Source organism: Embiotoca jacksoni, unplaced genomic scaffold (genome assembly GCF_022577435.1).
Source record: "Embiotoca jacksoni isolate LCO1_2020_lvr unplaced genomic scaffold, fEmbJac1.0.p SCAF_12, whole genome shotgun sequence".
In the NCBI taxonomy this organism is placed as follows: Eukaryota; Metazoa; Chordata; class Actinopteri; family Embiotocidae; genus Embiotoca; species Embiotoca jacksoni.
The window spans coordinates 10047511-10062960 of record NW_027185252.1 but is presented as its reverse complement, the minus strand read 5'-3'; the positions used below and the strand labels follow the sequence as shown (position 1 = coordinate 10062960).

Sequence of the window (15450 nt, the reverse complement as noted above, 5' to 3'; positions counted from 1 at the left end):
CTGCCTCATACAGATAATAATAATAATCCAAAAATCACGTGCGTGTTTACTTCATCTCAATGTCAGCAGTATCCAGCTGCAGGACGATCCATACTGTGTCTTCACCATCCTGACATATGGGCGTAAAATGTCAGCTTGCACCAGCGAACGACCACTTTAAAAATAATTTGTATGAGCCGACATTTACAGTCCATTCACACGAGGGAAAAGCATTAATGCATGCCGGAGATCAAATGCAACATGCAAGAACACCCTCCGTGTGAGCCACCGGTCCCATATCCTGTTCACAATGCTACAGGCTTTTGAATTTGAATGTGACCCTTCCAGTGCATTTGCTCCAAAGATGAAGGCCCTCACTGTGTCAGTGGCACTGATAGAAAGAGACAGAGGGGCAGCGTGCTTCTATTCACAGCCAACATACACATTAGCATAACTCCCATAGCGCGGGTGAACCCACCTAGCCACCTGTAGCTGCACAGCCTACACTCTGTAACCTCGCCTCTCCCACGCTGCTGCTCTCTCCCACCCACTTCATTCACTTTCTTCTCCAGCTTTTTGCATTAACTTGCATTAACAGTTGTACTTGTGAGTGTGAGTGTGTGTGTGTGTGTGTGTGTGTGTGCGTGTGCGTGTGCGTGTGTGTGTGTGCGCGTGTGTGTTTTCTCACTGTTGCTGCCAGCAGACGTCTCCTGCCAGACTTTTTCGAGCTAATGAAGTAAGCAGACTTGAATGGCAAGCAGACATCATTTGTTACACGCGGAGCATCCTTCAGGAAGCTAGTTAAATCTCTGATGAGTAAATGTAAGCAGGGTAAAAAGTTGAGGAATCTATCACAAAAAAAGCATGACTGATAGGATGACAGCATCTGCTGGGTGAGTTTCTAATGAAGGGATCTTGTGCATATTCAAGAGATGAATTTACAAATGGACCTGGAGAAACCTCTCTCTCTCTCTCTCTCTCTCCCTCCTTCTTCTAGAGGAGGGGTTTTGTTAAGAATAAGGGGCAGAAGGAGTGTCCTGAAGGCCAGTGGGAGACTCCCCCTGCCATTGTGATTGGCTGATGCTGTTGTGAGTGAGTCCAGGGGAGGCCAGTAGGAAGGTGAATGGCCTGGGCGCCTGCTAGGGGGGCAGGCAGCTAAAGAGAGCAGCTCCCACTGCCTCTTAAAACCTAGGTACTCCTCATTACAGCCACAGACTTATAGACAGAGAGCAGTGCAGGGCTGGAGACAGTTCTTAGAGAGGGCGAGGGAAGGAGAGTGAGAAACTGTGAACAGGGAAAGTTAGAAAAATAAGAGGACCTACTTGTGTGCTCACCCTTCCCTGCCTGCTGCCTCCCCACTCCACTACCTGAGGCACACATACACACACACACAAGGAGGTGTTTCAGGGAAGCTGAGAGGGCTGACTCTCCAGGGAAGAAGGGAATTAAACAATTTTGTTTTCAATCGGCTGCGTCCATACTCAGGAGAAAAAAAAGGGATTACAGCTTGTACGCCTGCCCCACTTGTTCCTCTCTTCTCTGTGCATTTTGTCTTCACTGAGTTACTTTGGAGACTTTGGATACAACCTTCTTGAATTGTTGGTCTGAACTCAGAGAGGCATGGCACACGGACAAAAGAGCCCCAGGTGGGCATTAACCCAGGGCTCCTTCAGCTTGGCACTGGTCCTGTCGCTCTTCTCCCTCCTCCTCCTCCTCCTCACCGTCTCAGCCGCAGATGAGTACGACTACTACAGCTGGCAGTCAGACAACTTCCACAATGGCCGCTTCTACACCAAGCAGCCCCAGTGTGTGGACATACCAGCTGACCTGCGCCTGTGCCACAATGTGGGCTACAAGAAGATGAGGCTGCCCAACCTGCTGGACCATGAGACCATGCCTGAAGTCAAGCAGCAGGCGGGCAGCTGGGTGCCCCTCCTGGCCAAACGGTGCCATGCTGATACGCAGGTCTTCCTGTGCTCGCTGTTTGCACCGGTGTGTCTGGACAGGCCCATCTATCCCTGCCGCTCGCTGTGCGAGGCTGTCAGGGACAGCTGTGCTCCGGTGATGGAGACCTACGGCTTCCCCTGGCCAGAGATGCTGACCTGCGACAAGTTCCCCATTGATAATGACCTCTGCATCCCCATGCAGTTCACTGGGAACCAAGCGACCCAGCCACCAGGTAGGCCAGCTATGTGCACATACTCATTCAAGCATGTCAAGAGCATCTACACATGATAGAGTAAGTGTAATAACTTTAATTTATAAGGCCCATAAAGAAATTACTGGTAAAAATGATGGCCTTAACAGCGGTAAAATTGGTTTCTGGCAACATGTGAAAGTAACACTTTGCACAAACTGTAATTCCGATGTTCCCTCTAAATTCAAAATATCATGTGACGAGCTTAGCAACTATATTACAATCACTTTAGGTTAAATAAATCATTAAATAGAACTTCATTAAACTTTGAAAGTCCTCTCAGCATAAAGCAAGTATACTTTAATGATTGATCAACTGATTGAATACTCTGCAACAAACATGGTTGATATTGTATACATTTTAGTTTCAAAATATGAAGCACACCATTGCCATCATACACATTTCAAATTCAACATGGGTTAAACAAACATGACATTATCGCAATTCAATAACCTGTGTTATGCAGACACAAATAGTGAAGGAAAACAAATATATTTTGTTTCTGCATTGCAAAGTCATCTCACAACATTACTAACTCATGAGTTCAAGACGCTGCAGAGTCGGATGCATTAAGAGTCTTTGCAAGAATGTGTGGCTCATATGGTTGCCCTGCACTGCAGCAACAACAGATCAAAGTTGAAGTGAGAGACGATCCAGAGGAGGTCAGTGAGACAGACAGGAGCTGGAAGAGGCTACAGGGAAAAGTTCTGGAGTAAGTGGACAGCTCAGGACAGCTCCCTGCCCTCTCTGTATGCCTTAGGCAGGGACAGAGACAAGAGACTGAGAGACTCCAGCGGCCAGATCGATCCCAGAGTTAAGATAGATGGACTGTGATGTGGAATTCATCTTAACTGAAAAGGTAGCACACATGTGCACGCATAAACACACATCTTTATCAGTGGACGTCCATCAGCGGCTAATCAATCAGTCTAACAACTGGAGAATGTTTTATATCAAAATATCAGCATGCGACTCCCAAGCTGGTCTGCAGACTGTCATTAAATGAACACTTCATGGATGAAATACGAAGAGAGATTTGATTCACACAAAAGGAAAATATTATATTTTCACTGGCAACGAAAAAGAGCACCGACAGATGGGCCAGTAGTGAGCTGTGGGAGAGTGGATGGGAACTAAATAGACAGAAATAGGTGTGTGTGTGTGTGTGTGTGTGTGTGTGTGTGTGTGTGTGTGTGTGTGTGTGTGTGTGTGTGTGTGTGTGTACCACGACTACTTAAGCAGCCTTTTCACAAAAGCAGTCAGTGCTGAGAGGGAGTTGATGAGAGTCTTTAGACAGTGGAGGGGGACAGTCCCCACTGTGTCCCGGTCTGCTCGGCTTTTGTTGGGTCTGGCAGCTAGCAGGCCAATTAGCTAGAAGGCCAATTACTGAGCTCCCACTAATTAGTCGACATGACAGGACAAGAGAGGCAGGCAGAGAATGGGAGTCGCTAAAGTCTGATTGTTCCTGAGAGAGCCGAATGGAGAGCAGTGAAAGGGGAGGGTAGCAGGAGAGTAAAGAGAGGCATAAAAGAGGAGAAAAGCTGCTTCCTGCAGCATAAGAAGTGTCCGCCTCTCTGCTTTCAATAAGGACCCAAGGAAAATGGTTTATTATTCACATTATTCCACGACTTGCCTTTAACTGTTTACTGCCATCTCTCATCTACTTTGGTTGTTCCTTTTCTCGAAAACATAACATTTCATTTAATGTGAAATTTGCTTTCCTTTACTTGAGCTGATCTTTGATAGATAAAGTTAAAGTCAGTAATGCCAAAACATTGTTTCATCCTGTCAACCAGTTGCGTGGCAAATCTTTGCTTTTTTATCAGTAATGGTCGCAGCATACTAACATCTAACCATCTCCTCCGATTTTAAAAGAAAGTGGGAAGAGATCGTTGGAGGATTCTCAGCTGAATTAATGCTGAACCGACTTGTTCCATTTGGGAAAAAGGCTGGTCTGCTTTTGTAGGATTGGTATCAACTATGTGACATTTTGGCTTTGCAGAGTCATAATTCATTCTTCTACATGCTCCCTGAGAAGGAGGCTGCTTAAATTTCATCTGTCACCTCCTCAAACAGGCAACTGTTTGTTGATCCTATCTAATCAAATAATTATCAGAGGCGTCTGGATTACAGAAAGTGGTGCGAGATAAGTGCAAATATGCAGAGGGGATCTTAGCTGTTAAGCAGTTTTAGGCGGAGAGACAAAAAAGACTAAATCAATTGGATTAAATTTGTACAGAATAAATCAGAAATGGAATTATGATTAAGTTTAAAGATTCAATTTGTGCTTTTGAACATGTGTTTTTGTGTACGTGTTCATGTGTGTGTTTGAAACTGAGTGAACCCATATCACTTCTAGCCCGAAGGCTCAGTCACTTTTGTTAAAAACCAGAGATTCTCAGATGTGAGTACAAGGCCATCCCGAGGACAAGCTTTTGGCTCTAAAACACACACACACACACACACACACACACAAACACAAACACATACACACACACAAAAGCACAGCCAGCAATAATAAAAAAGAATTTCAGCTAAGAACTCTAAGGAGCGAGTTTCCCGCAAACCCTCTATGTCATTGGAGGACATTGATGATTCTCTTCACATAGGCTCATATGAGGAATCTTGCGGTAATCCCACTGAATCTTGGGGGAGTTGGATCAATCACAGGAATTAAGTCCGGCTCTACCTGCTGCTCTCCCCGTCCGGGAGGCCCCGGTGTTATCTGAGCTATTCTGCAATTACATGATATAGTACGGTTCGAGGGCTCCTGTGGAAACTAACAGTACAGAGTTAGATTCACTTTCCACCTTTCTGTCACGGCCAAAACTGAGAGGAACTCCACCACCACCTGAGCTCAGCTTGTGTATAAGGATGACTTTTGGCATGTGTGTGTGCATTTGTTGGCGCTTGTGCCTGTGTATGTGTGTGTGTGTGTGTGTGTGTGTGTGTGTGTGTGTGTGTGTGTGTGTGTGCGTGCGTGCGTGTGTGTGTGTGTGTGTGATGCGGGAGCCCATGGGGTGTGATTATGTGAAACACAAGTCTGTATATTATACCACGGAAGACAAGCTGACAAAAGCGGGTCCAGGCATCCCGGGAGCAGAAAAGGCCAGCTGAGCTCAGTCTGTCAGGCAGAGCCCGGTTAATGCCCACCCCATCAGCTGCACTGTATGCTTTAATGATGCTACCTTTAGCCACTGTCAGCACCAGTAAATCAACAGGTGTGATAAGCACAGACGGCATTCTGCACTGTCTGTTTTAGTGCACGGGGTAAACTCCTTAACTCACAGAAAGTATTCTTCGAGATAATATGCTCGTTGTCTGGTGAAAGTCGATGAAATTACATGGTGTGAAAGATATTGTCTGTCCTTGCCGCGCTCTGTGATGTGACTAGTGTAAGTTACAACCATGCTAAAGGAGACAGGCAGCACTGTCAGGTCCCCAGCAGTACAATGGGCGCTACTCATGTGGCCCTGGCTGCTATATGAAAAGGAAAATGTGATCCAATGCTCCGTGCACGGAAGACTGCCGAGGCCCTTTGAGAACGTGTTTTCTCTTCTGTATAGGATTCCTGCAGATGCAAGGAGCGTGCTGTGTTTTAGGGGCGCCTGGGTGCTGCTTGTGCGCCATGTTTAAGTCCTCCTCTGTCAGTCTGCATGCCGCATTTAAGCAGATGTTACACCCTCCAACGTAAATCACTCGCTGCATTTCATCTGCAGCTCAGTACCGTTTTATGTCACAACTTTAACGGCCCAAATGAGGCATGAGATAGTGACCCGTACATACTTTGAAAGGAACGCTCTTACCATGAAAGTCCCTGCGACGCCCAGTCTGCAAGAACTGAGGTACAAGACTTGTCAAGGAATCAGATGATGATAGTGTGAGGTCAGGTTAACTTTTGTGTGAAGATGTGTGTGTGCGTGCGTGCGTGCATGCGTGCGTGTGTGTGTGTGTGTGTGTGTGTGTGTGTGTGTGTGTGTGTGTGTGTGTGTGTGTGTGTGTGTGTAAGAAAAAGACAGTGGACAAAAAAAAAAAAAAGACAACATCCTGTAACAAAAATTTCATTCAACTGTAAAATTGATTTCTAGCAAATTGAATTCCAGTGAAATGTTGCAAACACAAAATGTGATTTACAGTGTTTGTGTTTTCAAATGCATGTTTGAAGCAAATTAAAAAATTCTTAAATGTCATGTGATGACAAATAATAATCTCTTAGGGATTGAAGGGGCAAGGCGTTTTAGGCTTTTAGTGACTTAATGATGGACACAATTTATGTTGTTGTTTATACAAAGTTAATTGAATGCAGTAGGCAATTTCCCTACAGCACCAAGTGATTACAGCAAAATGACGATGACTATATCAGCACTTTTTGCTGTGACATATATCCTTCATTTTCCTTTTGTGTGGGGACTTCTATTGCAAAAATATTTGACAAATAACTTTACATTTTTCACATCAAAAGTGTTCTAAATCAAATCTAATATGTCTTTGTTGGGGATATATTTGGAGGTTTTTTTTGCCAAATACTTCGACTGAACTCCAGGTAAATATGAAAGACAGTGTGAAGTGGACGAGAGACGACAGACACAGCAGGGAAGAAAGACTGAGAAGGAGAAAGTGATATTAACCTCAAAGTTATGACTAAGTGAAGCTGTGCAGTTACATTCTTGAACTCTTGCCGTACACCGTTTCCACTCTGGCTTGCTGTTTAAAAATGAACAGCAGCGCTTTCCAACAGACAACCTCCCTGCTCACCCTGCTGCCATCACCCCTCTCCTCTTATCCTTAATTATCGACTCCGAACCTCAACATCCTCAACAACCATAGCTCTGCGATACAACAACATTAGTCACAGCGAGAGGGAACATTAAGGTTTCTGTAATTACGTTTATAGCTTAGCATTCAAACACCAAAAGCTGCACACAAGACTTGGTCGAGTCCAAAGTCAACCAGAGCAAGAACATGATTTTCACAATTTAATCGCATGGCATGGTAAAACATTGTTCAGCTGCTTTGAGATGATGGAAAAAAGACGTTAATGGCCTAATGTCAAAATATTTGATGAGTAGAAAATGTGTCCAGGAAAAGAAACACCGAGCCATGCAGCAGTGATTGCTATCCGAACATGACGGTGATTCCCCCGACAGAGACCGGCGATGATGGCAGCCGTTGCTTAAGTGATTTCTAAGTGGCATCCAAAAGGTGGTTTTCGGTCCAAGCTCAACTAAGTTTCATGGAGGGACTGCTTTCTCCTGACACATGCTCTGGCATCAACACAACTGGGCTTCCTGCCAACATACCACCCTTATTAAACCAGAATGAATTACCACAGAGTCCAAATCAGACGGCTTCAAGGGAATCGTTCAAACCAGACAAATCCAGAGAAGTTTTGTTGTCTCTTGATCTGTGCATGTGTATGTGTGTTTCCATGCTCCTGTCCCAGTCTTCATGTCAGCACCAGACAATTAGAAGTCTGACCCTGTGGGCCTCGCAGGTCTCCTGCCTGTGAAAGCATGGGAACCCTCAGAGGAGAGAAACTAGCAGTGACTCTACAAGAACATGGTCCAATCACCTCCGACGCACACACATGCACGCACACACATATACGTACTCTCAATGGCAGTTAGGGGGTTCACCTCCCCACGACCCAAGCAGCGAAGCATGCTAAACTTTGACCCCTCTCATTATCTGGCCAGACGCTGAGGTTTGGGCCGGGGTGATAACCTCTGAACCCTGACATTTAACCCAAAGGCTGGCCTGTGCTGTGACAGTCCTCTCTCTGTGTGTGTGTGTGTGTGTGTGTGTGTGTGTGTGTGTGTGTGTGTGTGTGTGTGTGTGTGTGTGTGTGTGTGTGTGTGTGTATGTGTGTGTTTGTAAGTGGGAGATACAGAAGAAAAGAGAGAATGTATTCTGGATATTGTGGTGAGTGAATTACTGAAAAATGTTGTTCTTTTATAAGCAGTCATCTTGAAAAAGGCTGCCTACGCAGCAAAAAGTCGCCGTTGTTTTCCTCTCACACACGTTATCTCTAATCAGATCTGTCTGCCCTGTAGGTGTATATATAAATCTATATATGGTGTCGGGAAGATTTTGACACCACATCCTTCTCTCCCCGACCCTTTCTAATATTATACCTTGTTCTCTCACTCGGCCCAAGGCTCTGTTTTTGTGGATGAGTGCACTGATATTAGATGTGTACAGCCGCAACATGCTTCGGGATTACATGGAGTTTACGTCATAATTGTCATAATAAAGTTTTATATTGAAGAGCCTTTGGAGAAAATTACAAGGCTTTGTGTGTGTGTGTGTGTGTGTGTGTGTGTGTGTGTGTGTGTGTGTGTGTGTGTGTGTGTGTGTGTGTGTGTGTGTGTGTGTGTGTGTGTGTGTGTGCGCGCGTGTGTCAGAGAGAGATGAAACTTAAAGTCTCTGGAAGCAGGTTTTATGAGTGGCATTGGTGCTCCAATTGAGAAATAAGATTGTAACGTCCGAAAATCATTTCAAAATATGTTGAGTCGGTTTTAGTGGTATGGATGTAAAAGTGATTTTTTTTTTTTTTTTAGCAAAAACGAAAAAAAAGGCTTCACGTAAGGCCTGCGGTTCTTCTCTCATGATGTGTTTCCAACGTGTGGGTTCACAACAACAACAATCACAGATCAAAGTCGCATATCAAAGTTATTGAGGCTAAACATGCACTCAAGCAAAGCATGCATGACCATCATTTTTGGAGTTAAAAATAAACTGAACTTGTTGCTTCGGTTTCCCCTCACTGTTTCACAATGTGTGGTTGCTGTGTGGCCTAAGTGACGGCTGTGTCTGTGTACTGAATCACTTTTCACGGTGTTCAGCAGCTCCCGCCACAGCGTTTACCTTTCCGCACAGCCGAGACCACGCCTGCACCACCAAAATATACAACGGCCAGAATAAAAAACATTTTCTCCAGTGTAATTGCAGGGCAAACATCAGTCAGCCTGCTGGACTGTGTATTCGCTCCGCAGCAAATAGCCTTTGACAAAAGGAGGGGGACTGCAAATGAGTGCCTCAAAAGTGCTCAGGGTTTAACGATTTCATACCGACACGGCTTTGCTTTTGGTGACTGCACTTGACTAACAATGACCTTAACTTAGCTGTTATACATTAGCTAAACTGGCCTTAATAGCATCAAATCAAAGGTGAATTTGTGTAGTTTATGTTTGAAATAAAAACGTGGTTTTTTTTTGCCTCCTCAGTATCGAAGGTGTGCCCGCCATGTGACAATGAGCTGAAAGCAGACAACATCATGGAGCATTACTGCGCCAGCGACTTCGGTGAGTAGCACAAAATGAAAGAGTAAAACCTGCATGTCGACACGTACACGCACACGCACAGCAGGGGCGCCCACCATGTTGAGAATCTGCAGTCAGCTAAACAGGAAAAAGTGAGTTTGTGAATGATTGATAAGCCGGTAAAGCATGGAATTTGCAATTGCTTTGTGCACGACATTCCTTCAAGTGCAACTTTGTGAAAATGACAAGCAACTGTTTAATTTGGAAGCCTATTTCACAAGGTAATAATAAAATGAAAGAAACTATTCAAAGAAAGGCAAGATGAAGGAACAGATGTGGCATGTGTAATCATGGACATGTTTTTCCTTAAAATTGTAAAAAAAAAAATCTAACACTGAGGTACAAAAAGTATTTGCAGTCATTAAAGTCTGCGTGTCAACCACCTGATTTCTAATAACGTGTAAAACACCAGAGGTAACAAGTAAAACGGGAAATCCCTGTGTTTGTCATACACGCACACCGACGTGTCCTTAAAAACATATGTGGACATTAATAACATAATCCTATGACATAATAAAACCCTCTACATTAAACACTAAAACCTAGATTACACTGCAGTGAGTTCATTTGAATGTTTAAAAGGTTCTTTATTGGTGCAAATAAAAAGGTTTTTTTTCTGCACATATGTTTACTTTTTTTCACTTCTGATGTTCTCTCTCGGTTAAAACTCTTACTTGTCACAGACATGAACCAGTAGCGTACACATTTTGCACCGGTCCCTCTGCTAGCATAACCCCTTTCTGCATGAATTGATGGATTAATTTAAGAGCTTCTTGTTCCCATTGTCCATTCAACACCCTTTTCTAAACTTTCTACTTTCCAGCATTCCTGCCTCACCACAGTAATGACCTGCACATGAAGCCAAAACATAATTATTTCATTATTCCTGCTCATCGGGGCTTCTGGCCCATCATACTCCACAGCAGCTGAATTTCTGCCCGCATGGACTATTGGCCCAGTGTTTCGAGTTAATGATATACGGCTCTCTATTTTCTCTGGTCATAAGATTCTGAGCACCAAATTAGAAATGGTGACGAAAAAGCCGAACTCTGGGAGACATTAGAAAAACAAGACTTATGTTTCTTAAGAGATTAGCAAGAATACTGTCATGGAAAATGATATGTGGCCAGACAGAACCATATTTCAAGGCTGGAGAGTCCCACAGAGGAAAGTTTAAAAGAGCTGAACGTTGTAATACAACAATTGACCACACATTCAAAATGCATGGACTATAAAGATCATGACCCTTTACAAATAATAAAATAAATGAACACTCACCATGTCACATCCAGCAACAACTAAAACATCTCAGCTCACACTCTAAACTGGTGCCAAAATACAGGCTCATCCTCTGTAATGAATCATGACATTACTAAATCACAGATATGTATTTGTCTTATTAATTGCAGGATTACATCTCAATCGTTTAACACGAGGGATCAGAGAGCAAAACACAGATTGGTTCTGTTCATTAGAATGAAACATGAGTACGTATGAAAGCAGATAGCCAGCCTTTTTATTTTCTAAGAATGTATGTGACTGGACGAGATATGATATCAAGTTGAGAAGGCAATACAGCTGTGACGTATAGATTCGGAGATCAAGGCAAGAATGACTTTGTAATGTTATTCTATAGGGCGATAGCTCATCGCAGCTTGATCTCACGCCTCTTCAATGTTGTTACCTATTCATCTTCAAACACTGTTCACCCTCAGAGAATCTGTGTGTTTTGTTACCGTCTGCTTTTGATGTCTGATCTCTTAACATTCCTCGCTGTACCATCCAGCAGCATGATACCAGACCTTAAAAGAAAGAGGGCAAGAAGGACGTGCAGCCTGCAACTGGTTGGTAGAGGAGGGTGCTTGCTTTTGCTTCAAGAAAACCTGTTTCTCCTCAAAACGACAGCACACTTCTCTCTCCAGCTGCTTCTACCTCTGCGCCCGCTCGGCTCATGTTAAAGAGAGCGAGTTTGTATAAAGACGTGGGCACGGCTTGTCACAAAGATGCTGGCCAGGGCTGCGCAGTGGGCCCCACTGCATCACTTATGACTCAATATGACTGAATACGGGTGGGCTTTAAAGTGAAGCAGGCGGCGGGATGATTTTATCCTTCTTAACTTTGCTGAACACATACGTACACATGAATGCAGCCATTCACAAAAGCGCACACTCGCTCAGGCATGTAGGCACACAAATGTAGCACATAAACACGCACTCTCAGCGAAGGAGCCGGATGGGAATCAGGACGCGAGTGAGGGCCAAGTCAGCGCGCATTCCTTCTTGAACATGCTATCACTTCACATGTACTGTGTACCTATCAGAGTGTACCGAGGGATGTTTATGCAACCATAGACGAGCAGTCGAGAAGTGAAATGGCGATCTTCCAACAGGCTTAGGTACATAGCGATGCTTCATACCGGCTCCGCGCCTTTGCCCGACCCATGATTAATTTCACCTGTCAAAATGTTCACCCAGAGAATTCCTCTCTCAGATGCTTTGCAGTTCAATTTTAATCTCTCCTATGTACAAAATATGAATTTAAGAACATGAGGCTCGACGGGAGATACAAGTTAGTGCCTCATTAGGCTGATAAAGCCAAGTTTGATGTAACTAAATCCCGAATATGTGTATACAGAGGTTTTCGGTTCTGTATTTGTGCTTACAAACACACAACCGGTAACACAAAGAAGGTGCAAAGCAGACACACAGTTTACAGCCCTGATTAAATTGACTCTGTGATTGTTTCATGAAAAATTACAATCAGACAGCAAGTATGGACACTAGATGATTGAGATTCCATTTGGTAACATGTTTTCATCAGCACTTATAATTTGAATGAGTTAAGTCCCAAAAAAGGACTAGAAACTTGACCTGAACCTTACTGGTACAAGACTTGACTAGTTTTGATCTGGTAAAAGGCCTCGTAACATCCAAACCAAACCGAACTAGCAAGATGGTGACGGCAAATATTCGAACGCGAGGCTTCATAACCGCCGTTCACAAGCCAATCGGTGATGTCACTGTTGGTTGCCGCTTGGTAAAATCCAACAACAATTGCATCTGCAACAACATTTAATGGTCAACACGTCATAACTTGTCAGACTTGTATCATAACGTGGGACTTGCTGAGGAAGACTTGCGATTTGACTTGTACATACGCCCAAAGACTTACAACAAACTCCACAAACATGTTCTCCTCTTGGTTTATGGGTAGTTCCCGAGTCACACACACAAACTTCCACACAGGATGCAGTTTTTGTACACTGCAGGAAAGATTAAATGATGATACTCAGGAGATGTGTAAAGTAGCTGCTTATCTGGCACGGCCCAGAGCTCAGTGCTACTTAGAGACAGAAAACATGTCCAGCTGCTCAAAGCAAAAGGGGAACGAGGGAATCAAGAGTGACTAATTCTGGGTGAATATCTGTGGTTTATAGAATAAAAGCTGAACTGAATTTAAGTACCTCCCTCTTCTTTCTTTCAGCCCTGAAGATGAAAATCAAGGAGGTGAAAAAGGAGAAGGGTGACCGGAAGCTGATCGCAGCGCAAAAGAAGAAGAAAGTTCTGAAGCAGGGCGTGCTGAGGAAGAAGGACCTGAAGAAACTTACCCTGTACATTAAGAACGGCGCCAACTGCCCGTGCTCCCAGCTGGACAGCCTGGGGTCCAACTTCCTCATCATGGGCCGCAAAGTGGACCAGCAACTGCTGCTTATGTCCATTCACAAGTGGGACAAGAAGAGCAAGGAGCTCAAGTTCGCCATCAAGTACATGAAATCCCATCAGTGTCCCACCTACCACACTGTCTTCCAGTGACGTGGCTCACTAAAATGTTGTTAAAGTAATGTTTCCCTGAACCACAGATCCCTGCTAAATCTGTACCAGTCCTTTACATACTCCAACAAGGGTTTGCAGGGTGCTAAAGCGTTTTTTTTTTTTTTTTTTCTCAGCTTAAATATGAATCAGGTAGAAAAGACTCCCCTCAAAAAGACAGAGTTCATAACAATTTAGGTTGATCAGGTTGACCCTTTGATCCACCTTCTGCAAATGTAATGGAGTCCTCCTTAATAAATCTGCTTTCCTTTTCTGATATACTAGAACCAATTACTTAAATCATATCTTACAGCAACTTTATCAATTAGACAGTAGCATTAAGACAGGAAATGGAACATGGAAATGGAGTGTTAGTTTCTGTGTATAAAATAAAAAAAAGAGCTGAGAGAAATGAAAAAGTATATGTGGGCTGTGCACTGCACCAGTGCACACACTGGCACAGAGCTCGCAGGAACAACATCAAAACACAGAAACGTAGATGATCCACTTTAATGTATGTTTCAATAATGTAAAAAGTAGGTAATTCTGATGAATAGTAGATGACTAGAAAACTGGGCTTGTTTTTCTGTTCTCCCTGCTGGAAAAGAAGACCGGAGGAATGAGACGGACGGACGGACTAGATGACGCTTCCACTGACTTTGTACAGAACCGTTTTTAGTGGCCGGAAAGAGGGAAACTTGAATATTTTTTTGCTCCTTGAATTAAAGAGAGAAGAAAGGCAGAGAAGACATCTTCCTGTGAACAAGCAGAGAATAGAAGAAAAAGGAAGAAAGAGACTCTGGACAGAACCAACAATGTTGGATTGATAAGTCTCGGATACTCGCTATTTTTCAAAAGTTTCTTTTTTTTTGTACTTAAATTTCTAAAATTTGCTTCAGTTAAACTTCTATGGTATGAAAACAGAAATCATACATACAGACATAGCACCTGAATACACTGTTGCCGTAGCAATAAAAGATGAAAATTTAACTTTGACAATATTTTCTAACCTATTAACCTGTAAGTAGTTCTGTTACTGAAATAGATCTTTGTTTTACAAGAAAAGTAAATGAATAAAATATATTTGAAATTTTTATAAAGAATACTTTCAAAATGTCCTGTTTCTTCATCATTTTATACTATGAACATTTATTTATTTTTTTTCTATAAAGAAATGTTTTGCTTGGTTGAGAAAAGTGCGAATACTGACACACACTTACATAAGAAATTTAGCAGTGTGACAAACTCTCATGTCTCTCTGTCTACTTATTAGTTTTATGTAGAAATTTCCAGCATTTCTTTTGTTTCAGTAGATTATTATTCCACTCACTAGTCATCATTCCTACCAACCAATCAGATGCAGTCAAATCATGATGTTGATAGAAAAGGAAATGTTATTTTCCATTATCAGTTCAACAGTCCAAACAAGTAACACGAAAAATAGTAAGTTTAAAATCTTGTTACATTATTCTGATGTGACGATCTGACCATACAAATTTCAAACTTTCTCGTACTGACTTTTAAGTGCAACACCAAAATCTCACGGAGAACCAAGATGATCTTCATCTTTTCAAACACATTAGGGTACATAAAAGGTTGTGAAAGTGCACATGGCCTGCCCTGTGCCTCCTTCTTTCAAAAGGAAAGAAAGAGGTGAAATCTTGTTTGTGATCGCTGCTGTGCCAAAATCTTCCAGATCCACATGGAGCCCTCAGCTTTACACAAAGCCCGGTCTACAAAACCACCAGCATTTAACGTCAAAGAGTAAAAGGGGTGACGCAAACAGACAGCAGGCTGCAATGTAACTGACTGACTTTATCAAAACCATTCACAGCTTAATCACTCCAGACACACACACACACACACAGACACAACTAATTCAGTGTGCTAAAAAATATTTGGCATCTTTGTTCTCTAAAAGGCAGAATGGATCAACTGTGACACTCAACAATGTTCACTGTCTTCCGCCCATATTTCCCGGAACGTGGAGACTTTTGGAGACGGTTTGAAGCATGAATGCCAGGAGAGCGGTGACCTATTTCTAAGTGATTGTGGAGATAGTGAACAGTCTTCAGACTGAGTACTGACAGAAACGGGAGGGGGCAGGCGTGATGCGGAAAAAAGGTGCTGGACACGAGTGTCT

At 43.2% G+C, this 15450-nt stretch overlaps 1 protein-coding gene across 1 annotated transcript; it reads left to right on the top strand.

The window, feature by feature from the left end:
* Nucleotides 1-1180: 1180 nt before the first annotated feature.
* sfrp5 (secreted frizzled-related protein 5) lies at nt 1181-14423 on the top strand. Its single transcript, XM_069144694.1, has 3 exons — nt 1181-2158; nt 9403-9480; nt 12982-14423. The coding sequence occupies exons 1-3, from the start codon at nt 1600-1602 to the stop codon at nt 13308-13310; spliced, it is 966 nt and encodes a 321-aa protein (XP_069000795.1). The 5' UTR covers nt 1181-1599; the 3' UTR covers nt 13311-14423.
* The last annotated feature ends 1027 nt before the right edge of the window (nt 14424-15450 follow it).